Source organism: Cottoperca gobio, chromosome 16 (assembly GCF_900634415.1).
Source record: "Cottoperca gobio chromosome 16, fCotGob3.1, whole genome shotgun sequence".
In the NCBI taxonomy this organism is placed as follows: Eukaryota; Metazoa; Chordata; class Actinopteri; order Perciformes; family Bovichtidae; genus Cottoperca; species Cottoperca gobio.
The window spans coordinates 15,261,197-15,288,656 of NC_041370.1; the positions used below are offsets into that span (position 1 = coordinate 15,261,197).

At 39.0% G+C, this 27,460-nt stretch overlaps 1 protein-coding gene across 2 annotated transcripts in view; it reads left to right on the plus strand.

Moving 5' to 3' along the window:
* The first annotated feature begins 2,203 nt into the window (after positions 1-2,203).
* cdkal1 (CDK5 regulatory subunit associated protein 1-like 1) overlaps positions 2,204-27,460 on the plus strand; it is a 227,723-nt gene continuing 202,466 nt past the window's right edge. The window contains exons 1-3 of one of the 2 annotated variants that reach the window (XM_029450878.1): positions 2,204-2,344; positions 3,893-4,056; positions 5,020-5,132. In XM_029450878.1, coding sequence (XP_029306738.1) covers positions 3,899-4,056; positions 5,020-5,132 — 271 coding nt within the window. In that variant the 5' untranslated portion in view covers positions 2,204-2,344; positions 3,893-3,898. Of the gene's footprint in view, positions 2,345-3,887; positions 4,057-5,019; positions 5,133-27,460 lie in introns of those variants that run through there. The other variant, XM_029450879.1, reaches the window with a different exon arrangement.

The window sequence follows — 27,460 nt, forward strand, 5'->3', positions numbered from 1 at the left end:
AGCTTCTTGTGTTTGAAGACATCCCTGATAATAACAAAACACAAACATCTTGTCTGAAACCCTGGCTTTCAATGTAGACAAACCGGTGGCCGCAGGTAATATTGCTGCTGTTAGTGTAAACCTTTCCCTGACCTGATTGATGTGCGCTTGAGAAATTGTGTGTGCAGCATGTGTGAGTTATGTCAAAGATCAAGCTTGCTAAAGAGTAAGCCTGCCATGTGTAAATTGATGTACAGTTTTCTAAATTTTTCAGTGCACAAGGTACTGTAGGCTACCTCTCACTTATTGTTGGACAAAAGTAATAGGGCAGTGAGGTAAATGCCATAGTGTGTATGAGTCTTTGAATTCCCTTTTGTCAAAGCAATGACCCTTTTATTATTTAGATGTGATGTTGGATATTACATCGCACTTTTCTCTTTTGATGTGTGCAAGATTCCACTCATACCCTGATATAATGAGTATGCCTTTGCTCTTAAACCGGTCTCATGCTGTTGCATCTTACATTTGAATTTTGGGGTGCACATTTAATTGGTATAAGCGGACAAATTGCAATTAGTCTTTTTCAATTGAGTTTTTCCGCAAGTTATTTAGTTTGTTTGTCTTTTTGTAAAATGCAGAGCATCTCTTAGACCCAAAAAAATAGAACACATTCAATTCTGCATACATGCAGTCATTCTGCATTCTACGGTTGGTCTGTCTGCACCTTCGCTATTCGCCATTAGGAGACTTTGCTATGTCTATATACATCACTGAACCAGGATCAGTGACTTGTGTCCTCTGCTGAAGTGTGTGGGGGGTTTTGCTTTTGTGACACCGTGTGTCCGTTTTATTTTTGGAATGATGTGAGGGAGTCTGCCCCTATTTTTGTTTTTTGCTTTTCTGCCAGTTTCTTTTTCATGGAGAGTATTGAAGCTTGTTGAAGCAGCTTTTTGACTACGTAAAATCAAAACCTAATCAATAACCTGAACTTCACCCATTCAGTTGAGGACAGTTTCTTAGTAAGCATAATTTAGCTTAATTAGTGCTGCTATTGTAAGTGAATGTAAAATTTGACTTAAATGCACATAAATGCTCTGATTGACAGAACACAGTTTCCCTATAGGCATATTTATATCAGTGTATTTTATATGTATTTATGGAAAAATCAAGTTCAATATTTTTCCCCATTTGGTTCACTAACCACAGTTGTGCTATTTTGTAAGACATTTACATAGGTAATTATATTTTCCTCCATCTATTTCAAGTGACCAGAATCTGGTCCTAATATTTTATCCACTTTCACATGATGGAAACATGATTTTTGGAAAGATTGTACCTTTCCATGGGTTTTTAATGGAATGTTAAAGATTTTAATGCACAGCTTAAGGTAGTGTCATTGCCAGTGAGTCTGAAAAATGTATTATGGGTGACTTAAAAATTACAGCTCCTTCATTTCTAATGCGTGATTCTGATGTATGATTAGACCTTACAGAAAATAATCATTTGGCTAAATGTGGTGTTAACTATAGTGAAGATTGAAGCGGCACTGTTCCTGCTATTTTCCTATGGTTATTCTTAAGCTGTTACCAAATACAATATACTGATAGGTAAATATTCTGTAAAGGTTATGTGGAAAGTTAACTATTTCATTGGAAAGAATTGACTGTAAAACTATGATATTGCTGCCTGTTTCGACTAATTACAGAAAAAAACCTGTAATATCACAATGCAATTTGAACGCATGGGTGAGTATCAGTGTGCTGTTGAATGTTTATGCTAAACTAATTTGATGTTTTTGATGTATGTTATTCAGTTATACGAGTTTCTTTAACATCTGTCAAATGAGAAAAATGAGTTGTATTTGTTTGGGGGGGAGGGATAAATGGATTTGTTTTTTGTACTCTGGGTGTTTGTAATTGAAATTTTGAATAAAGGCAATATGAAAATTTAAATGTTTTGTTTATTATGTCTTCAGGGCTGATTGAATGTCAGTAGGTACAGGGGAAATCTCAGCCAGGGAACATATTGGTTTCTTATACTGCTGAAATGACTAGGAACTTTAAGGGCATAATTCAAACAAAGACAATAACAAGCCTATAATTTACAATTTATTTAATCACTAATCTTAATAACATGTCACAAGTTGTATGGCCAACAATTATGCGTTATAATGATGACTCCCCGAGTGTAAAATACACACGTGGCTATTTTGTCCCTCTTTACTTACCGTAACTACGCACAAGTATGGCTGTCTGAGAGTTGTGACAACTGTTTTGATGGTGTAAATAACACAATTATCCATTTTTAAAACATCCTTTTCTCCGAATTCGTATTTATCTGAACTAATAACCACATTACGACACAGGTAAGGGATTTATACGCTTTATTAAGGGGTCTAGCTGTCCAAAATAAGGGCACATGGGTAGTGGCTAGCTAATGAGGCTAGCCAAGCTAATAGCTAGCTTGCCCATGTTGCCCTACACATTAAACTAGGTTGCTAGGTATATGTGAAAATAGACATTTTCACACGTTTCTCATTTGTATCGACCAACGTTTAATCACGTGTGCATGCGGTTAGGTTACACGTGAGCGTCGGGTTAACAGAACGCTAACGTTACATCAGTTGGGTAGGTTACTATAACGTTAACCTAGTTAGTCACTTTATATTGAATATACAGTTATACGATGCTTGATTAACGGTGTTGTTAACGTTATTTATAATTATGTAGCTTTGTATGTAATGTTAGCGGCTAAGACAAGGTTATTGGGAACCACTAGCTAACTGTTATGCTAGTTAGCCAAGTTAGAAAGCCAAATTCAGTTTATACGACAAACTTAGTCAGATAATAGATTTAGTTTCATGTGTTTTCGTCTTCACTATGTCAACTAAGTCTAGCGAAGTAAATTAATGCATATACATGTTATAGGTTAAATGTCAGCAGGTCGGATGCTTCACCTGGCATCCACTAGCGAGCTAAACGTGTTTTGTATGCATGTAGCTTGATAGCCACATGTATTTACATGAGAGATAGAGGCTCTAATAACCATGCCATATTCATTGATCATGTATGTATTGTCCAACAAAATGTAAACACTTGTTCTCCATGAAACTTTATATTGAGTTTCTATTTCATGTTACATCTCATTTTTAAAAACGCCAGGTATGTATCTAAAGTGCTTCCCTTAGTAGATCACCTACTCTTGGATTCAACCGTAGTTTATTAATACTCGTGCATTACAATTCTTCTATAGTGTAATATAGAGCTGCAACTATAAATAGAAATTAATTAGCAACTGTTTTCATAATCAATTAATCGTTTCAGTAATTTTTCAAGCACAAAATGCCAGAAATTCTCTGGTTTCAACTTCTCAAATGTGAAAATGCTGTTTTTCCTTGTCTTATAGTAAACGAAATATTTACATTTGATGACATTACCTTGGTCTTTAGAAAACGTCAATGGCCATTTTTCACTTTTAATTGAGTAAATGATCTGCAGATTAATAAAAAAACTAAAACAATCGTTATTTACAGCCATACTCTACTACGACAACTCCCTATGCTGATGTAATATATTTTCATTTAATGCTGCTCCTAGTTAGTCTAAAGCTTTTCAACATTCATGCTTGTCTTTAGCAATTTAGATAGATAGATACTTTATTGATCCCGAGGGAAATGTAGGATGGCCCTATCACATCATATATCATCTTATCCTATTGCCCAGAGTTTGACATAAATAAAGTGATAATCAATGTGATTGTTTTTGCATTTGATTTTTTCAATTAGTTTATTTTATGACAATGCAGTGATATATGTAAATAACAGGGAAAAGATTGTCCGGCCATCAAAAGTAATTTTCATCACCCGTTTTTGGAGACTAATGCTGTGCTGACCAAGGATCTGTCTGATTTTCAGACCACCATGCCGTCCGCCTGTGACTCTCTGATTGAAGACATTGAGGACATGGTGTCCTCTAGCGACCCCACCCCTCATGAGAGACAGTTTGCTAGAAAGAGCATCATGCCGAGGTCCAGGAAGAAAAACGAGCCTCTGAGCCACGAGGAGCTACAAGCTGACAGGTATGTTAAACGTGTGATATAGAGGCACAGTAGTTCAGGATGTGAGTTTATTGTGATATTGCCACTTTACAGTATATTTTAGGCTGATCACCGGTAAGTAAATGCTAAATTCCCTTACTAAGTCGCTTAGTAGTTGACTACTACTACTAGGTCGTCCTCAGACGGGCCCTCCATCGGTGCTTCCAGTCATCCCGATCCTCCATGCATCTGGCTAGCTCGCCAGTATTTTCTGCTCCTGCATCTTTCCTGAGTACATCCACGTATGTTATTGCGGGACGCCTTCATGATCGGTGCCCGTGTGTTGGCTCCCACAGCACAAGTTTGTTGGCTGGCAGCTCTTGGTGTCTCTGGCAGTGACCTGCCAGTTGAAAAACCAACAATAGATCAACCCCTCTGAGTTCAAATAACTGACTGTTTTAAACCAGTCTGCATTTATTTATTTTCAGTTCATCAAATGGATTGTAGTACATATGGGGGACATGTAGACAATAATAGTTAAATTATTCCTTATTAACACTGAATAAAAAGTTAAATAAATCTCATGTAGATGTATATTTTTGTACCTTATGGTTTTTTACTTGGAAAAGGACAGTAACTTGGCTTTCACATCAGTATTTCGGCTCACTTGGTCTGGACCAAGGAAAAATACAATAGTTCAGGTCTGTTTTGTGTTCACACAGTTATTACGAATGTATAAAGATCTGTAAATATGAAGCCATATAGACTGACCGGTAACTCATTCATTGAACAGTTTGGTTTTACTGCTTTCCCACCAACCTAAATCAAACGGGTTAGGTGAGTAAGCACTCTAAAAGTCTGTCACACTTCACTAAACTGAGGCTAAATCTTTTGATCAGTTTTTATGGCAGATTTGTGGAATAACATTAGGTTCTAGATATTGATAATGTTTTGATTTCCACAAATCTTATAACAAAAACATATTTCATTGTTGTTCTATTTTAGTTTAATTCCTGGCACCCAAAAAATCTGGATAAAAACGTGGGGCTGCAGTCATAACAACTCAGATGGAGAGTACATGGCCGGACAGCTAGCTGCCAGCGGATACAAGATGACTGGTAAGAGATTGTTTAATTGTTGTGGTTTGTATTAAATCTATTTACTAGGGTCAGTGGCTAACAATACAAACAGCAGGGGTGCGCAGTGTGCAGACTTCTGCCAAGACCTTTCCTTAAGTAAAATATAACTTGTGTATCCACCCTCTGTTTCAGATCATCTCCAAAATGTATTAGGTAATTCCGTGGCCCTTGCTACACCCTTTTACAAAGTTTCATGAAAATCAGGCCAGTAGTTTTTGCGTAATCCTGCTGACAGACGGACAAATAAACTGAACCAGAAACATAACTTCCTTGGCGGAGGTAAAAACAATACTTCTAGAATGTTACTAATAATGGTTAATAATAGAATAATAATAAGATAGAGGATTTGTTTTAGACTGATGGATTGAAGGTAAGTAAATGAATGCACACCTGAAATGGTAATGTTCTTATCAAACACAAGGGGGCAGTGTTGCTTTGTAAGTAAACTGTACCCTGTGTGTTATTCCAGTGGGAGCATTAGTTTTGCTCTGAATTGAGCTTCTCAGGCTGTGTGCTGCCCTCAACAAACTCAACCAAGCCAATGTATTTGGTTAAGAAAAGTTGAAATGAAGTATTGATTGTTGGGAGTCTGCCAATCCTTTAAATCCAGGTTGAATGTGTCCCTTGAGAGTAAAGTTTGCAAGTGAGGCTCAATTTAAGCTTAAGAAGTCCAATGAGAACCAGCCTTTCCTGGTATCTTTCCCAGAGCTTAAATGGGGAGTGGATTGATGATGTGTTGCCATTTGCAAAACGGTACAATGATGCAACGGGAAACAACATAGGAATAGTATGACCGCATGCCAAAATGGCATTTTTTAAAATGGTGGGTCAAGTTGGAAAATCTGTTATCACTGGTCACAATGTTGGTGTCTTTGTCAAGTGTCAGTTTAGTTTGGCTTTCATGTTTTGTGATTTAAGGATGCAGAGTACTAATTCATTTGCTGATATCTGATGGCCAATAATTTACAGAGTCATTTAGTGTGATACTGATATTTCTTTATTTCATTGCAACACCAGTATGCATCGAGTCGTACCAGTGGGCTTTACCTGATACATTGGAGCATGAAGGAAGAGTGCAGCCAACTAGGTGCTCAAGTAAAAGGACTAAATTGCTGGCTTACTGGTAGAGTCTGCTCTTTTTTTAAAAACCAAGTCAAAGCCATCTTGTTGTGTGTAATATATAGGCTGGGCTTTTATCCATTTTGTAAAACACAATGAAGGCCTTTTGTTTGTCAAATTCTTTCAGTAAGTCAGCTAGTGTTGCCGAGTTGTTTTTTTACATATTGGAACATGACATTTTTCTTAAAGCATAATATTATTAAGAATTGTTGTACTCTCCTCCAAGAGGTGAATGTTTTAAAACTTTCTTGCAAAAGACTGATTGCCACATTATTGAATCTAGTGGAGACTGTTTTTGATAATACAGTAATCGAGAAGGTAAAAGGTTCCCTTAAGTCATTACAACAGTCATTGGTATTGCTTCTTACAGAATTTAACTTTGTTTTATTTACAGAAACAACACATGTAAGCTTTTTCTGATCTGAAGCCCCTATCAGCAGGTCACTATCATTTGCCTGTGCCTTCCAAAACCATAGACGTCACTGTTGAAAATAAATCTGCTTTACGATCTGACATCGCTATGGGTAAGATTTGGTTAGGCTTAGGCCTGACTTCTTCAATCCTGCTAAGTGTTGGATTGTAGATATCAGTTCAAAATAATATTTTAAGTTTGATAGTTAAATTATTTCTTGTAGGGATGTGTCTATATATATATATATATATATATATATATATATATGGGGATTAGTTGTACCATACCTACACACATGCAGTATGAGTTTGTATTGTACAATGTGTGGGTGTGTGAGAGAAAGAGAGTTAATATTAACCCCTGAGGCGTTTCTCTCACCATGGGGTCTCCACAGCCATAGAGGGACATTAATCATACACTTCAAAAATGCAGATGTGCACACACACACACAAAAGACACAATTTACACAGGCCAACGGTTCTTCCCCTCATCTAGTAGTTTAGACCCTTGAACTATTTGATCTTTTCCATCTTTCTTTATTTTAAGAGTTTTCTCTGTGCCTTGAGCTAGTTTTTGATTCCTTTCTTTTGACGCAGAAGCACATCCTCTGTTAAAGCATCTACTAAAGCTTGATATTTAGTGTGCTAATAGTCTTACTTTAGATCTATTTGGAATTTAGTGGAACAGTGGCAAATATCTTTTAGGAAGTGAGTGTGGTGAAGACCTGTTTATAGTTGTTTTGTATTCCCATTTTGATTTCTGTATGAGAAATATCCGTCTGTTCCATAATCTGATTATAGTATATAGTTTCTCTGGTTATTCTGAAGGTCCTCAGCAGATACAGATGCATTTCAACATGGTGTAATGTATTCACTCTATGGTAATAAGGTTAAAACATGCTGTTATGGATATTTTTTCTCATCTCTGGATTAGGTTTGTTTCTGTGTCCTTCACTTCTCCTTAATGTAGGACCATGCAGTGACCACATGGGGATCCTGGCTCCAGTGTTTAGGAAATATATCTGCCGTTTAGTTTCATTGTATTTCAGCTAAGTAGAAGTACTCCCAAATAGCACTTTGAGTTTTGTAGATGCAATCATACAATTTAATATAAAATTAACCACAAATGAGTATATTCTGTTTGGGCATCATTGGCAGCCGTCAAGCGTGTCCTTCAGGTAACAGCTTAACAAAAGAGCGGTCCTCTGTTATTTATCTACATCCTTCAAAGATGAAGCTTCAGAATACTCTCCCTGTCTCTCTCCCTTCAGCCTTGTTGTCTCTTTCTCTCTCTTACGCCGATCTCAACAAAGTACTTTATAGGTCAATGTCTCACTGCTAAAGCTAAAGGATTAGTTTGGTTTCTGTCCCTCTATTCTCTGCTTTTTATCTATGTCTTGTCCCTTTTGTTTTCTTCCTTCTTTTCTTCCTTCTTCTGTATCTTTCCTCCTGAATAACTTTCTTGTGTTTGCAGACACACACACCCCCTCTCGTGTGTGTGTGTGTGTGTGTGTGTGTGTGTGTGTGTGTGTGTGTGTGTGTGTGTGTGTGTGTGTGTGTGTGTGTGTGTGTGTGTGTTCGCTCATTGTTTTTCGCTGTGAGGTTGTTGAAAGGAGAAATTGCCTGTCATGGCCAGAATCAGGGGAGATTACACTCGGTCGAGACGGTGATTGTTTTGAATGGTATAGTTTGGAATTCAATGCAATTGTCTAGAATGCCATGAAATTGTTGGGAAAGCATTGGAGAGGGTGGAATAGACTGAAGGACTGAATAGAGCTTGTGAAGGATGTAGTGTCTAGTCTGGCCAGACTGAACACGAGGACTTTGAGTGGGTTGGACATTATCATTTATGAGTCAGAATGTCGTGTCCTTCATATGATGATATCGTATGAATATCAGACCGATACCTCTGTAGAGTCTATCTTCCATATCCGCAGTGTTGATCTGCAGTGTTTAATGAAGGATTTTGGACAAAGACTGCTTCCACTGCTCTGAAAATATGACATCACCTTCTCTCCCTCCCTCTCTTCTTTCTCTCGTGCACACCCCTGCCCTCCCCTGTCTCTCTTTCATCTTCCTCACAAACTCTTTTTCTTTCTTTCTTTCTTTCTTTCTTTCTTTCTTTCTTTCTTTCTTAAACTATGACATCACCTGGTGTAAGACGTAGTAGCAGTTCTTATGGTCGCCTCTAGGTGGCAGCCTTGACTCATTGGAAGAGCTTTTTGTTAAAAGACTACATCTCTGCAATATTAGGATGAGGTCATCCTTCTGAAAAACCAAACTCTGTATTCTCATTCATAGTTTATTTTTCTGTCTTCGAAGGCTACATATTATCTTATGTGATCATTAATATTGATAAAAGGGAAAACGGTTATTAAACTGAAATCAATATAATGTAAAACTGTTGAGTCTTATTAATTAAAGGTTGAATATAAAGTGGCTGTAGGTGAAAGATAATTGCTGACTGTTCAGATGAGAGGGTCCACTCCTCATTCTTCAGTTGGAGAGAATCTTGACACGTACATGAGTATTTTTTCACAGCAAATCTATAAACCCCTGGTGCTTGCCAGTTGGGGTGATTATTAGGATGCCAGTTAATTTATTTAGTCATACAAAATAGAAACTATTTAGTAATTCTGAACAATGTCAAAAGAAAAGATCTGCCCTTTCTCCCCTGATTGTTTGTCTTGTTCCGTTTTACTTCAATGAAACGGCAACCTGTGTCAATCTCCTGTCTGCATTCATTGTCTCTACACTTGTTAGTTTGCTGTACTTGTTCAGCCTGGCTCGTCCTGAGTTGCTGTTCCTCTGTACAACTACGGAGGGCACTGTTTACCCATGATAGTGCACTGATACAAATCAACCAAATTTGAGCAGCAGAGCAATGTGCCAAATAGTGACTTCATAGAAAGGCGTGTACTCTCATATGGGTGCGCGCACATGCATGTGCTCACCCACACACACTCGCACACCCTTCATGGAAAGTCGCACCAGGCTATTTTGATTGTTTTTGGCTGCTCTCCTCCCCTCCCAATGTCCTCTCTGCCAGCCAGCCGCACACACAGCACTTCAGTTATGATTTTACATACCGGTTAGGCAAAATTACTCCCCAGTACACAATGTCAGCCAAATGAGGCGTTCTCAGTTCCTGGTTTGGACACAGACGGTTGAAGGATATGGGTTCCAGAGAGAGGGTGTGAGCTGTTTTGATAAAATGATACGAGGGCTTTATTGATTAGCAAATATTACAGGTGTTGCTGTAGATAGAAAGTGCTGGAGGTGTCTCATAAATTGTAATGCCACTATGCCTTTTAGACAATGAACTGCTATGAAACTATGATTGATATGAAATGCATTATTGCCTTAGACAGAAAGCTAGATGGATGTATTACGCTTTAACTAAATGCATTTTTTTCTATTTGAAATGAAGCACTTATTGATGTATGCATGTTTCATGGCAGGAAGAAAAACATTTGTCCGTTTTGTAAATTTGATATAGATATATTGGCATTTTATTTGTCCTTAGTTTTTCCAATTTTATATATATTTTCCAGGATATTTGTAATAACAGAATTTAGAAATTTAGACTAAACATTGTTGAACTGTTCTGATTCAGCTCATACTGCATTCGAGTTACAAGCGCTTCTACGGCTCTGTGTGATTGTATTACATCACTGTAGAATATTCTCACTCTGAGTGTGTGTGTACCTCGCATATACGGCGTCTCATTCATAAAACGGAATGTGTGAGGACCTTCTGATTGGCTGAATGTGTGCTACGCAACATTACACGCAATGTTATAGCCAATGAAAACTTACAATGTTCTCTCTGACTCCACCTCTCAAACACACACACACACGCACACAGTTGCAGATGTGGTCGGAATTGATATTGTAAAGAGAAAATGTGTGAGAGACGGTTCAGTTTTCGACAGCCGTCATTCTGCAACATTAGACATATTGCCTGGTGTGCGTTCGTGTGTGAGAGACTAGGCTTGCTCAGTCTTTCCCCTATCTCGCAACTACGTGTGTCAGACAATCCCACTTTGCTGATTGAGAGAGGAAAAGGGGTGCAAAAGAGTGACTGGGAAAGCGATGTAAGGAAAGTCGAGAGGAAGAGTCAGCGGGGAAGGGAGGAGGGTGCTGGGATGAAGGGTACAGCCGAGAGATACAGATGTACTTGAAGCCAAAATCAGCCAAAGCGACAGTCGTAAAAAGGGAGGCGAACGGGGAGGGCAATATGCTGGCAGAAAAAATAAACTTGACTCTGGTAAATATGCAGAAATGGAGAGATGGGTAGATAGAGGAATAATGGAGTGGAGAAAGGTAAAGACACATGAGAGGAGTGGTTTGAGGAATGAGAGATGACAGGAGAGACATAAGGAAAGATAAAAGGAGGTTAAGCAAATGGGACATCGTAGTTGGGATCAATAGATATTAATCAAGTGACATATTTGTGAGAAATAACAATTGGAAACTAAAATACTGAATATGCATAGGCCTAAATAAATACATTTTCATTACTTCAGGTACACTTGAATATAACCTATTAGAAACAATACCCTCAAGTTCAGAGCAGACGGTTGACAGTTGGACAGGCTGTTAATATGTAAATACAGATATGTAAATAGTAATGTGACAAGAGGGTTCAGCATTTTTGAATATTAAAGTTGTCGTTTAGCAAAACAGATGTTGTCCTTTTTGTATGGGGATTTTGTGATCACAAAAAAGAAAAGAACTACCGAATGACATTTGTGTTTTACTATCTGACTCACTACTTTAACACTGGGAATTATTCCAAATAATTGTACCTCGAAACGATTCCAGTTCAAGTACACACCTGTGCGTAGGACTAATCATTTTTGTATTTATATATGGCTTTAACGGAGCAATACTGTGAAAATGATAATGTCATAGCCCTGTCCCTTCTCTGTAAAACACACACACACTCGCTCTCTTGCACAAACACACACATGCACAGTTTCCAATGCTTCTTACAAATGGATTCATGAGTGTAGGTAGTCAAGTGTAACCATTTAGAGGCTGCTTGTGTGTGAGAGATCCTACAAGGTGACCCACGTGTAGGCAGCACCCAGTAACCATTTATAGGCCATGGGATTAAGGACCCCAGCCATTCGTGCCATAACATTCCTTTGAGGGAACTACGGATAGAAGAGATGAAAGAAAATAGGATAACTTGAGGAAAGGACGGATCAGTGGTCAATCTAATTCATTGATTACTCTTCGGAAAGGAATTTTGACAGCATCACAAACCGACATAATCAGAACAACCACAGCAGCAGAAATGGTCATGGCAGTCGAAAGCAACCAAATCAGTCTTAGTGATTTATTGGTGTCATCCGTTTTTGGCATTTTAGACTAACAACCACATTACTAATTGAGTCATAGGGAAATAAGTAAATAGTCATAACTTATTTCTTTACTTTTTATTCCTTAAACTAAGGAATTTCTGACTGTGATATTCAACTTTTTTTATGATTGGAATTGTTATTTGAAATAAAATAACACTCATTTATTAATCCCTTTGGCTCTGATGCAGCCCACCTCTCTGGTAGTTACCACTCTGTAGTCTCACTCAATGTTCCGCCCACAGCACTCTCTTATTGATTACATGTCCCAAGTAATAGCCAATCAACATCTCTGTAGGGCTAGTGTGTCCCTGACTTTCAAAGCTGCTCCTGCGGTGAACGGGCAGGGCTTTGTTTTGAACTTTAGCCGGCAGCAGAAGTTGCAAAAAACATCACAATCCTCTATGCTGAAATTGCAAAAACACCCTGTGTTTCAGATGGTAACGTTTTCCCCAGATTATCATAGTTTATAAAAATGTAGTGCAGTGAGGATACAGATGCACATTCAACCGGCAGTAGAGTCGGCCGTCTCTCGGTCACTTTGAGTAGAGAATGTAATGTTCATTGTAGTTCATACACTTAACTCATAAATCAGAGAATTGTACATTAACAAACGGCTTCATGATCAACAACTTTTTCTATTAAGTCTACACTTCAGTAAAGTGCAATAAGTTATTTTGCAGCATTTAATTAGACATACTGCATGAAGGCATTTACAAGTTTTGTGTCATTTACAATTTTGACACTAAGATTTTAATTTTTACTGCAAATATCGGTTCTTGTCCTCCTTGATTACTAATAATCTGTATCGGTACCTGCCTTGGAAAGAACACATTGGTCGATCCCTAGAAGATTACCTGTGTCTAAATGCCTAACACCACATGCCCACTAGTGATAGTAAAGGATTATTCTTCCTTGGCACTCGTTTCTCCCAGGATGGGAAGATCTCCCTTATTGCTAGTATCATTTCCCATATGTGAGCTTTAAGAGCAAGAAAAGTGAATTGCAGTCGACTGAAAGAGACTTGTTCCTCTGAGAAATAATAAAAACAGAACAAATTGATTCCCCAAAGGCTGGTGATATTTCACCCTTGTTTCTCAAACCAGAAAGAAAAAGGAAATGTAGGAGAGGAAGAAGAAAGGGTGCAAGAACCACCCTCTTGTTCATTCATTTGTTTAGTCGCATTTCTCTGATAAAGAAAGCTTAAGATAAATGAAGGGAGAAGCTGGATAGGAGTTTCCTTTGCTGCTTCCCTCAAGAGTGAGGAAGCATATTCCCTATTCCCAGCAGAAGCCAGCCAGCTAGTCAACCTCCTGTTATCCCAGGAATACTGTCTGCATTTCACAGGGCTTGGGAATACCCTGAAGGGATATAATGGGTATATGGAGGGAATGGGATAAACCAAAAGCCAAGGGAAAGGCTTGGGGGAGAAGGGGATTGAGGAAGGGAGGGACTAAGAAACGAGGAGGATAGGAGGTTGTCTGGAAAAGAGGTGAGGGGTGAAGCCAGGTTTTCCTCACATCCAAAGTGTTGAGCCTTAAATCAAAGTAGAGAGATGATGCTTTCTGGCAATCAGAGGTAGCCTAATGGCATTAAACATTAAAGTTAAGGGCCTACAGATTGACAGCTCAAATCTAAGACCAACATGTCCACACTGTGTAGGAGATGGAGTCATGCTTTTCCTCCCCTTAAACAGGGTGCCATTTAACACAATCAAATCAAATGTATTTGTATAGCCCAATATCACAAATTATACATTTGTCTCAGTGTGCTTTACAGAGTGTACAGGTTACAACATCCTCTGTCCTTAGACCCTCGCATCGCACAAGGAAAAACTTCCTAAAAGAAACCCCAAAATTAAAGGGGGGGAAATGAAAGAAACCTCAGGGAGAGCAACTGAGGAGGGATCCCTCTCCCAGGACGGACAGACGTGCAATAGATGTCGTGTGTACAGGATAAACAACATAGTACAAATACAACATTTGACAGAAAGGATGTTGTGTTGAAAAAGAGAAAGTATGGATGAATCCAGGAAAATGTCATTTTAAGGCATTTTAACCCCCAGCGAACTGCATGGCAGAGCAAAATCTGTGCACGTTCACATGGGCAGCAACTGCTTCATATCCTTTCTGCTGTGATTGAAACTGCTTCCCCTGTGCCACCTTCCCATCATTGAAATGACTGGAGGCGGCAATTTACCATGTGGCGGTATGAAAGCCCCTTAACAAATATGCTATTTACTCCTGTTTGAGGAATGTTTGCTAAAATCTACTGTGCCCAGTTTTTAAAAGTGAAAGTATATATTGGTGATGTCTTTATAGCCCCTACACACCATTAGTACACCTACACAGGTGTTTTACTCATGTAGCTTGTTTATAACCCCTCTTAGGACTTTGTGGGCATGTGCAAAACAAGGTTAGCTCCACCAAACTTCAACCTGACTAAAGGTCTAATCAGTCAGAGAAAATAAAAACACCTGCATGTGTGTGCCGGGCCTGTAAACATTTGCGTCTCTAGTAGGAACAAATTGGCCTTGAGCCTGGTACCTTATGTCAGAAAGTATTAAAGATAGACTAATGCATTGTTGCGTGTTGTCTTTTTATGGGATTTGTTTTGCCTATCTACTTGTTGTTGTTTTTAGGCATATGACATAGTGTAGTGGGGGTGGAGAATGTCAACTGGTGCCTTAGTTTACTGTTAAATATTTTCTAGCACCCCTTCTTAAAGGTGTTCCTCAACCTTAGGCTATGAAAGTTGACGTGACATATATAAGACACGGCAAGCATTGGGTTAATTAGGGGCACCACAGGACAAATGGAGTTTTATTCACATAATTTAACAATACGAACTGTCCTAATTTCAAAATGTCAATGTTTTTATCCAATTACTTGTCTTCAGTTGAGTGATGACAGGGATTCATTTAGCTTTCCTCTCTTGAAGGACAAACAGTGCAATATTGTTTCTTAGTCCTTGACAGTAGATCCAAAAAGACCAAAGCAACATGATCTATAACTCATTGTTGCGTTCTCTGTTTTTGAATAATTAGCTTGTCTGTTTCTTTTACAAGTTGAATGAGACTTTTCAGTCTTTCTCACTTCTAATTTGTCCTTTGCTTTCCCTGTTCTTGACTCAACAAGGAAATCAAATGTAATTTCCCTCATGAAGAGGAAATGAAAGCTTGAAAGACGTTCGTAATTAACGTGGCTTGCCGGGCTGTTGGTGTGGGTGGAGAAAGTGTATGGTTGACATGGATAAAAAGCAAAGAAATTGAGAGTTGGGCATTCAAGGACATGCAGTAAATGACTTTTGACGAGGCCCCCTTTGAGGTTTTTCTCACTCCCCCCCCCTTCCCTTTGGCCCTTTTCGAGTTGTTTTGGAAGATAACCCCTGCTTTCTGTCTGAGTGTCCAATGTTCAGCCATCAGTGCCATTACTTGCCGACTACCCGCTGAAATGGAAAGCAGGGGTGATGTGTGTGTGTGTGTGTGTGTGTGTGTGTGTGCTTTTATATGAGGCCACCTGCTGAAATGAAAGCCCTGGCTACCTGTGAGTGAAGAGAGCATGAGTGTTTGTGTGTTGTTTGAATTCATTAGTTTTGTGAGGACCATCAGAAATTTGAACAAATGAATATGAGAATACTTAGGTTGGTTAAAGAATTCAGGGATGCTCACAAGTATTTTAATAAGACAGCGTGTGTGAGCAAAGCTTGGGTGTGTGTGCACGTCTGTCCTTTGTAATAAATTAATTCTACTTATGTCTCTGTCTCTCTCTGCTAGATTTCCATGTGAGAGCACAGATATTAGATAAAGTGGATTTAAAAGCCGCGGATGATTTGAGCAGTGGTGTTAATTTGAATCATCAGCGGACAAAGTAACCTTGATCACCAAGCAGAAAAGATGACTTGACTGGAAGCATCGGAAAGGAACTTGCTTGACCAGAGAGAAATTGTGAATGAATATAAGTAACTGCCTTTGTGTGTGGTCATCCACAAGTTATAGGTCTAATAGCTTGTCTGCTGTCCACTCTGCGAGAAAGGGTGTAGACGAGTAATAATTGTGCTTCAATTAGCTTGAAGGGGTGTGTGTACACAGACACCTTCATTCATTTTCCATCTCGTCAACCACTTTTTGGCATTCACTCACATTTTCTGACTCTTCTTTCTTTGAGGCTCTTATTAAACCTTGCAGTATTAGGACCAAGCCCCTAGGAATGGCGCTAGGCTCGGTGGATTTCAATCTAAAAGAATTCTCTAAGGTCAACCAAAAGGAGAAGTGGTTATTTTTATTTATGTTTACTTATTTATTCTGTGCTTCTGTTTCTGCCTCTCTAATTTTCACCCCATACCCAGTGGCTAGATCAAACACACAAGCACAGAGATGCATGCACGTACAGAAGTGTGTGAAGTTTATTGATAATCCGACTCTTTCCACATGGCAGACAGATGGCGCTTCTAATCTTCCAGACAGACACTGCCTTTTGATATCTGATCTGATAGTGTGTGTGTGTGTGTGTGTGTGTGTGTGTGTGTGTGTGTGTGTGTGTGTGTGTGTGTGTGTGGTCTTTGTCTTTTGTTGTGTTTAATTTATTTTGCAGTTGTGGTTTGAATGTGTCTACTCTTGTCGTCATGATATTACGGCTGATAGTTGATCAATGGTTGACCTGGACTGTTATGAGAAGCCTATATATTCCATCCATCGTCCATCCATCGTCTACCGCTTATCCGGGATCGGGTCGCAGCCTATATATTTCTCAACTTAATTTTTCCCGTTTCTTTGGTCACGTATCAGTAATGCTTCGGCATCCTCAGTTTATAAATGAAATAATGTGAATATTTATTTGAACTTTCCTTGAACTGTTAACATTGGAAAGTGGAAGAGAGCGAATTGGTGGCCTTTTTTAAAATGGGTCATTTTGAGCTCAAGGAGATGCACACATGATTAGTGAGTCATCAGCCCCACACATATCTGCCCCTGCTTTAAACTTTTAAAGCAAATGAACAATATTCTTTTATAGTAATATATTGTTCTGTTTGTATATATTTAGACTCAATATTTCAGCCTAATGTAACATTGTGTACAGCTAAAAACAGCACGATCAGAGCCCACCCACGCTGCCGTCTGCATGTCCACAAGACATAAGGCATTGGTCCTCCCTGGTTGGAATTTCACATGTTGATTACTACATACAACCTGCAAAGTATTTGAACTCGTGGTTTTACTGATCTGATCACCTTTTTGTGCTTTGTCACTGCCTTCCCTCTGTAACATAGTTACTGTGTGAGGCACATGCAGGAAGTGTTGAATTTTTATCAACTGGAGTTTTAAGTGTTTTAGCGTTAAGTGTAGTTTGTTAAATTAACTCAGCAACTGAGTTTAAGTAGAACACAAAGCAATGGGGCTCCAGCTGTGACAGTGACAAATATTGATAAATAAGTCAATATTATGCAAAGAAAGTTTGTAATGGTGCTAAATATTTAACTGCGATGCAGTGTTTCAGAAACACTTTATCCAATTTACCAGTTTATTCAAGTGCTGAAAGCAACATCACCCTTACCATGTTAACTCAACACGTTGTCTTAGTCTCATAGCGATAAGTGCATTGAACATTTCTGTCTGACTACCTGTCTCAGTGTATTTTAATACGCTGGCAGCATGATTGTCTGAGCTTGATTTAGCTTCTTTGACCTGATATCTGATTAAAGAGACTCGGATGTGTGTAGGAGCTGGATTAGCATATAAAAAGACTGTGACAGGACATCAGATAATTCCGATGCCATCTGTTTTCAAGGGAATCTTTTAGAGAAAGAGGGAGGGAGTGTGTGTGTTCTTCCGCAGTGTGCGCAGCCCCCCACCCCTGCTCATTTTCCTTGCCATTATTTGTATTGGTACTGCAGATTTTTGTTTTTTATTTTTGTCCCAGGGAAAAGCAGACCAATTATTAACACTATGAACAAAGACATACATTATTTACAACAGAAAACATTATAAATTGTTCCATTTTGTAATGATTTATTAATTAGGAGGCACATTCTCTGGGATTTAGCTTCATGTTCGCCCCACCTAACCAATGCATTCATGCACGGATGCATGGAGGCAGACATGCAAGCAAGCACGTATGTGTGCACAAACAGATGCACACACACATATGCTGTAGGCAGCTTTGTGCTATTAAAATGCTTCCAACAGTTCCACAGGATTAGCCATCGAGATGCCTGTTGTAATTTCTCATGAATCAAATTTGAGGTTTTCTTGTGTTTCAGCACTTTTTATTACTATTAATATGAGACCTTTTTTTTTTTAAAGCTTGATTCATTCATAACTACAGTCATAAGACCCCTGCACATTTTGTCTATCTTTCCTCCTCATCCATATATAATCATTTTTCCTGTACATATCTCACTTTGTGTCTCTCATGGCTAATTTTTCTGATTTATTTGCAACTTTCCTGGTTTTTACTTCTGTCACCAAGTCGTCAGCTACTTTCTTCTCTCTTTGGTATCGTCATCCTTGTCTTTTTTGGACTCATGTTCAACCTTTCTCCCTTTTTATTTGACTTGCCTCCTTCCCACAGTCACATTTTTTAATTTTACTCTTACTGTTTGTCTAGGGTATACTTTTAGAATGATATGCCATGCCTCCCATTCTCCTCTCTCATCCTCCTCTTATCTAATGTCTTATACATATTTTCTCCTGTCTCCCTTTCCTTTCCAAAATTCTTCTGTACCCTCTCTTCTATGTGTGATAGTTGTCTGGAGATGGCAACATGAGTTGGCTTCAAAGCTGCAACATCATAGCGACATGTTGTGTGCCTCTGCCTGCTTAGCCACCAGGAACCCCCACTATGTTCTCAGTATCAGAAAAGTAAAAGCTCTCTGCGTCTGGGCTATTTGCATACCATTTGCATATTAACCCCAACTGGCTGTTTTTGGAATGCCAAGAGGCTAAATTCAGTATTTATTACCCGGGCCCATAACTAGTTTTTACTTTTCTGTGGCATTTGCATCTGATTTGCATGTCCCACAGCTTGGATCTGGGAATAAGGGGCCAGATGACCTAAATTGTTTTAATTCCACCCAGAAATAAAAAGCAGATGAAGGTCTAATTATTACTATTAATCGAATTAGAACGCTTTACATGTGCAGCGTTAATATGTGAAAAGGTTATTAGCTGCAAAGCCAAGCTCAGGCAACATGCTTTTAATGCAAACGGCTTTTGCGCGGAGAGAATAAAATTGTGTGTTTGTTTCTGTGATCACTTGGCCAGATTTCCCACATCCCATCATCCCTTCCTATCCCAGTAGTATTGATCAAAAGGCTCCTTTTTGTTTTGTAAGTTCTCTAATTTAGAACAAACAACTGTTCTATATTGAGCTCCTCAAAGAAATCCATTTAAACTTTACAGACCTAATCTTAGAAGCGATTCAGTATTGCAGTGGGCTATTAACAGTTCATAAGGAATTGGATATACTTACTGGCTGTGCAGACTTATTGCACACGACACTGATCACATCAGCACATGCCGTACATTTGAGAGTTGCATACTTATCATCCTGTCAAACATGTAGGCTGGGGGGCTTCACTGTTTCTGTTTCTCTCCTTCAGTTGGTTAACAAAGCCAAGAGCATGGATGAATATCCAGAAAAATATATAAGTAAGATTTAACAGTCCCAATTTAACGTCCTGACAGTAAATGCTTGTGTCAGTATTATACAGTAAAACACGCAACAGAATTCAATAACATTAAATTGAACTGAATAATGTGGTTTTACGGTTTGAAGTAGTGGCGAGCGTCTCTCAATCTCATTAAGGTCAATAATTATGGCTCAAATGGCAAAATAAGTTTAAAAAACCACTTGTGTTGCAGCCTGTGAGATAACAAAAAAAAAATCACTTATTCCTCACTAGCATTACTTGTTCAACTCACAGCTGTTCTGCCCCTCTCTTTGCCTCTCTCTCCCTCTGCTCATGTAGGCATGCAGCTCATTCTGTAAACGTGCTGTCATGTCTGAATGATAAGGAACATTAATACCTATGTCTGAATGCCATCACTTTAACAGATGTAAAGCCAGCAATGATGTGTATTCCATGTCTAAAAAGGGCTTTACGTGGAGCCTTTTAACATTAACAATCTAAGGAACGTCACGCACAGCAACTGAGAGAGTGGTAAGCATTTGGTTCTTTGATTTGTAGTATAGTCTTTAGCTTTTTCAATACTTTAAATGTGTCTGTTTTATGAGGGACCTCTATTTGGGTTTCAATTGCTGACCAATGACTGAACTCTACATTATACCTGGCAAAATGAAGAAGGCAAGCATTAAATATGACCAATTATTATTTCTCTAATTGGTGTATGACAAATTAGCAGACCGAACAGGATTGGGGAAGATTATGGTGTGTATTCTATTATATTTGTGAAACATGAGAATCTTGGGACAGGCTAGTTCAGTGAGTAGTATTGTCAAACAATAGCAACTAATAGGTTCTTGGTATTGTCTCTTTAATGATCACATACCACAGACCCTCCCAGTTACACCCTATACTATTAAGTAAGGTTAAAGTTCCATCTGCCATCACTTCACTTTCATTTGTGTTATTTTCTTCCCAGGACAGGTGAGCTTTTACATACAGGTGGCTCCTAGTTTTTCCTTTTACACAGCTGTTTCTCTCTTTCTTCGTCTCTCTTCCAGGTGACAGGCGGGTGAAATGGAATGAAAACACACACACACACACACACACACACACACACACACACACACACACACACACACACACACACACACACGCGTCCGCTAACACATTATTTTGTGTACACAGCAAATTGACGTATGTTCTTCTTATGGCCCATTTATTTTTGAACTTAAAATTCAACATGTACACACTCACACAGAGGAGCACACACCTCATTGAATATAAACTGCCATCTCCTAGGGCAAACAGCAAATATAATCACATTCGTAATGTTGGAGAAATAGTGTGTCAATATTTGTCTAGTCTGTTACTGTTGTGAAATAGGGAACTGACTGTGGTTACCATGGTGTGCATGATTTTGACAGTTGGCTTTGAGGTACACACTCTTCCCGTTTGAGATTCGGATTATTATTCAGCCCCTATCACAGTTTAAATGTTATATACAGTAGTTAACTGATCTTCTGATTAGTCCTAGAGCTGAGAGAATTAGAAATGATAAGGAATCAATACATTTGGCCAAATAAAAAATATATTTTCAGTAGATCTGTCATGTTTTGCTTTTTGAACTGCTACAGGGTTAATTTGCAAACGCATTTTTTCACGTGACTTTTGCTCCGAGAGCACAGAGCTCTGACAGCATCTTTTCAGCAATTTTCTGATGTGCCTGAGCTCCATCTACGTTGTTAGAGACAGCGAGACAGTTATCTTCTGCTTACCCTTCCACAGAAGCCTGCATTAGGCTAAATACTCTCCTTTTAGATCAGAATTATAAACTTAAAGTGTGACTGTGTCACTTTTAGTTTGTCAGTTCTGACTTTCCGCCATCTCCAACCAGACTAAATGCTAACTTCATATGTGGACAGTCAAATCATGTTAATAATAAGAAGGCAATTACACTGGGCTCCATCTAGAAGGTGAAAGAGTCTGCCATGTTTCACTGTGAGGTGTGTGGTAAAAGTGAAATCATTGGTATATTACTCTGTCAGTCAGTAACCTTCCAGGCCCTTCTTTCTCCCAGACACACTGACTTTTGTGCCCTTGACTCTAATAATCCTCTCTCGCTGTGTGAAATATCTTTTCATGCCTGCACTGATGATCATAATGGTTTTCTGTCTGAGCTGCAGACTACTGATTGGCCCCAATTACTGCATGAACCTGAGGCTTCAAATCATCCTATCTATGCAAGGTGAGACGTGTAATGGCAAAAATCTATTTAGGCCTGGTTTCCATCCCCTGCCTGTATGCACCTCAATAAATCACACTTAATGCACATTTAAAATCAAAGGAAATTACTGCCAGATGTTTATCATTACTTTCCTCTGTTTTACTTTTTTCTCTCCATATACAACCCATATGTGCCATACAAAGTCCTCTAATCTTCTTTAGTAGTGATTGTGTCGAAACTTAGAAGCCTGAAATATATTTATTTATCCAGTTCACACGCACACCTCCCACTTCTCCTACCCCCTTAAATGATTGAACTGCCACTGCTCTCTGGCTTTAACAATATATTGAACACTTCCAGTAGATTATAAACACTGGTCCAATGGAAACATGTGCCTTAATGTTGGTCAGTGTAGGCAGATAGGTAATGGCTGTTTGTATTGTCACTTCAGTAGGTTTTTCGACAATTTTTAGTCTAAGAGTGGGGCCCCTTCTTGACCCAGGTGCACTCTACTGTCTCTATAATCCGATGTAAAGAGAGACAGATTGACTCCAGCCTCTACCATCCAAATTAGCAGTTGGCTTGCCTCACAGCATTCATCATTCCTGCTCCACATTCAGCTGAGCTCGCCTGCCATTTTTCACTGAGATACTCCCACTTATTCTTCTAATGCTCGGTCTCTCCTTTGCGCACCCTCGTTGTTTTGTTCTCTTTCTGTCTGTTTCTCTGCAGCTTTATCATTTTCTTCCATGCTCCTCCTTTCCTCTTCTTTCCTCAGACTCAGCCCCTGCCTCCATTTCTGTACCTCCAATTCTTGATCTCTTCTGTCTTGCAAATATTTTTTTGCATCTCCACTACTGCTCCAACTCTCCTTTTCTCAAATTCTTTCTCTGGATTTCTTCTCTCTCTCTTAGCCCTCCATCCATCTCATTTTTGTCTCTCTCTGCCACTCCTCAGTAACAGTAATGGACTCAGAGTTGTTAAGGACAGGAGAGAAATCCCAAATGAATAGATGTTTTTAAGATGTTGTCAAACTGTTGGCGTGAGTGCTATGGTGGGCCCCTGCTGTGCCTAACTTGGCATACCCTCTCCGCTTCTTAGTACACACCAACACACAGCAACACTCGCACACACACTGCCATATCTGTCTCTGAGAAGAGACAGTAGATTATGCACATGCTACAAGAACCATTGCTGTGAATTTCTGCCACTTAACTAAGCTGATATGGGAAAGATGCCGTCAAGGCCCCCAGTGAGTCTGAGAGGACTGCAGTCTGGTATATTTGGTGAGCGTGTGTGTGTGGGAGAAAGAAAAGAAAGGAAGTGTAAAAAATGACATTTTAGATGATGTCTACACTAATCCGGATGCGTTTGAAAATACATCCTTTTCTCTCTATTTTGAGTTTCTATCCATATTAATTTTTACCACTTCTGAAAACTAAGCTTTTTGAAAAGACTGTCCATAGTTGACAAATTTGAATACACTGCAATGTAAAGATTCCTTTTACTATCTGTCACTTGTAGCTCTCTGATCACTCAATTTATGTGTTATTACAATTGTCTGTGGGGGGGGGGGGGTGCTGTCTATTTAGCTCTCCTCTCCTTTCCTCCGCTCTGTAGATGTGTGCGCACATGTGTGTGTGTGTGTCAACTTCGAAGCCCCGCCCTTCGCAAAACGGAGCGAAGGAGAGAATGTGAATGCGCAAAGTAGACAGTACAAACTGAAGCGTGCAAATACATTAGAACAATAGCATAAGCGTTTAGTTTATTTATTAAAGGAGAACCTGTCAATGTGAGAGTGAGTTGTGAATAAAAAAATCGAGAAAAAATCACCTTGAATTTCAGACGGGGCACGGGGCTCCGTTCGCGGGGCGCAGCGCCCCTCCAAGACAATGGTGAAACACTGCAGTGTAAACAGAAAGAGGATATTCCTCAATAAGTAACCCAATAAGATGACCCTCCCAACTCTGCCTGTATGTAACCAGGAATAATAAAAAAACTATATAAAAACAGCAGAAGCAGCACCAATAGGACAGGGAGCTGTCACACTATTCCTGTACACTGGGTCTCTGGGGCACCTAGTTTCACTTCTTTGCTGGTATTGCTCTGTAGTTGCATCAGAAGATTAACTGCCGATGAGGATGGAAGATGTAGTTGTGTGTTTGTGCAGTGTTTGGGCTGTTCATATACGTGTTTGCTCATATGTATGTCTCTGTTTTTTAGTAACTGGTTATTTATATGAATTCTGTTTAGGGCTGCAACTAATGACTATTTACATTATCAATTAATCTTTGGATACATTTATCAATCAATGAAGGTCCTTTCTTCAAATGTTTTGTTGCACTTGTTGATAGTGCAAAACCTTAAGATATTCAATTGACAATAATTTATGTAAATAAAGAGTAAATTATTACATTGAAGAAGCTACAGCCAGTATTCTTTTCCATTTTTGCTTCAAAAATGACTTATTTATCTATAATCATAAATAGTTGTGTGTGTGTGTGTGTGTGTGTGTGTGTGTGTGTGTGTGTGTGTGTGTGTGTGTGTGTGTGTGTGTGTGTGTGTGTGTGTGTGTGTGTGTGTGTGTGTGTGTGTGTGTGTGTGTGTGATCCCTCTAATGACAGTTGATTGCATTATCATCCACGGCTGAGTAGTTGCTCACCCTGCTAGACGGATAGACCAACCGCCAAAACCCCAAGGCCCCTCTGTGTGTCTGTGTCTTAGTGTTTGTGAGCCTGTGTGAGTGCTCACTTGTAAAATGTGATTGGAGGTGAAACTCGTAAGTCCTCTAAGGCCCATTCACAATTTGCCACGTCAGTGAGGCAAACGTACAGATACACGCACGAGACACACACATGTTCTGGCACAGGCACACACACATTCCCCAAAGAGAGGGAACCTTTTAGACAGAAATGTTATCAGCTGAGAATCTGTCTTGTTGTTCGAATCAAACATGCCTAACATGTCACTCCTCACACACCCACTCTCACACATGCTTGAGGAAAATGTGTGTTCGTTCATATCTGAGTGAGTGTAGACGTTACATCTTGGCCGGTTTATCAGCGCCCTATGTTACTCATCATAACAGATATTTTGTTGATTTGTAATGAATTCTCAAATTTACAATTAGTCTATTCCTTAGATGTTGTTGTTTCTTAATTCCATGTAATGATGCAACTTGTTATCACAGATCCTCCTTTCACTCAGTCACTCCACACTCTTGTCTTGTCTGTTTTATCTGTCGGTTTGACTAATTTGTTTTCCGTCTTTGTTTTAGCTGTTTTAACTTTTAAATGCACTGTAAGGCGACCTTGGGTGTCCTGAAAGGCGCCTCTAAATAAAATATATTATTATTATTATTACCCAGCTCGATCAGTCATGTACATAGATGCATATTGTTTGAGGCATTACATTTTGTGTTGTGACTATTTCACGAAAAGTAATACAGATAAAAAAAGGCTTTTTATTTTATATCCCTTTTTTCTTTATTTTATGATTTGACCATTAAAACCAAGTGGTTTGTGACAGTGGCTCAGCGTTGAGCTCTTTTTCCTCCTCCCCCATTGATCGGCTGCCGATTGTCATCAACCAATATTCAGTAAAAAATATATGATGGGCTCATCGGCATCAATGCTTTCTAGTTGCCGATCTTCAATAAGAAACCAGCAAGATTTAGTTTTTTTTTATTCTTTATTCAGTAAACTTACTATTGATGCGTCTAGTTTTTCCCTGATGGTGTGAACAACAAATCCATGTTGAAATTAGCATTAGGAAAGTTAACTTAAGATGTTCGCATCACAGTCCTGCTTGGATGAATAGCGGAGTTGTCAGCTAACGATAACAGATTTTAAATTAAGTTATCTTATAATGCATTCAAGTTCATTCAGTAAAAAGTATTGGGCGATGCCAGTCTTGTAAATTTTTGTTTTTGGCAAGAAAATTCCACGGTAACTACTGCCAAGACATTTTTTACAATCAAAGCAAATATTTAAATAAATACAATTATTTATTTCCAAATCATTTGAATTGTGTATTTTATGCAAATAACCACCATAAATGACAAGGATAAGGATAACATTTAGAAGCATTTAGGGCTAACTTTGGTTAAAATATTTAGTCTGTAGCCTTGTATACCAACTATAATAACAAACATAAATACATCGGTATCGGCCAACATGGCTCATTGACGATCAGTAAACAATATGGCAAAAAAACCTTTGGTTTTGATATGTGATAATGTTTACTGTGTGATATCACACAGTAGTAATAGTCTAATAGTGTTGTATATTGCAATCAAACTATAATTGTTTCAACTGCACTCAAAAGTTTAACTGCATTCATCTCACCATCCAGAGAACAGAATTATTTACAATCTGTTTTCTTTAGTGAGCCATTTTCATCATGATTTTCAAAAAATATAAGACGAGTGTTATGTGACCAACTAAGATGATAATAATTAATCCCATCCTCCAAGTTATGTTTTAACTTACCTAGTCTTTTAGTCCGTACTGCTTTTGCACTCATATTAATGATAAAACAAACAAGAAACCATTGCCCACAAAGCGGATTACTAAGTGAGGACATGTTTTGTGTTTGTTTTCATTTGGGACATATTGGCAGCCTACTGTAAAAATATTGCAGCAATGACACAAACGCTAACAATTTGTTACTGTTAACCCAAAAATGAATATTGAATTATAAAGTTACAAAAATTCTAATTTCTAATGTGGATTGCCACTAATAAATAAATTCAGTTTAGCATCAATTGGTCACTTCTATTGCTGAGATTAAGACGTAGAGTAATTATTGTCATTGTCAGTCTGACAAAGGGAGGAAATATGGTTGGATCACGTTATGTCTGAGTAAACCTCCCTTTCCTGAGATCTTAGTATTTTGACTTGATTGTGATGCACACCACTTGTGAGTGGGTCACTGCCCCACCCTGCCTTCCAGTCCGCCTGTCCTCCCAGCCAGTCAGCCTGGCATCCAGCTGTCCAGTCAGCCAATAAGGCCAGACAGGCCTTGTTAGCTCAGTCAAGTGTATCCATTCACCCCAAAGCCACCCCTTTGCCCCAGCATGTTTACCCCGATAAACCATCACTGCACTGTTTCCCAAGGTCAGCATGTCCTGTATGTTTTTGTGTGTGTGAGTGGAGGAGGAAAGATGATGTGTTTGAGATGGAGGGGTAGAATGGATGGAGGGTAGAAGACCGAAATAACAAGGGACAGAAGTGTGTGTGTGTGTGTGTGTGTGTGTGTGTGTGTTGAGAGAGAGAGAGAGATTGGGGGGAAAGTGGGTCATGGTGTGGTCTGTGTGTGAAGCACCAGGAGCATCATATTGACCCCTAGGGCTTGCTGTCTGCCTCTTTTCTCTTTTCTCTCTCACTCACACTCAAACACTGCACACACACAAAAACACATATACACACCCAGACGTCTCTGCCTCTGCCCTCATATATCATCTACCAGGCCTGAAAACCAGAGGGAAATCAGAGACTGCATAGATCCATTTCTTTGGTCTGGAAAATTTGCACATCTCAATCGCTCAGCTACTTTGTT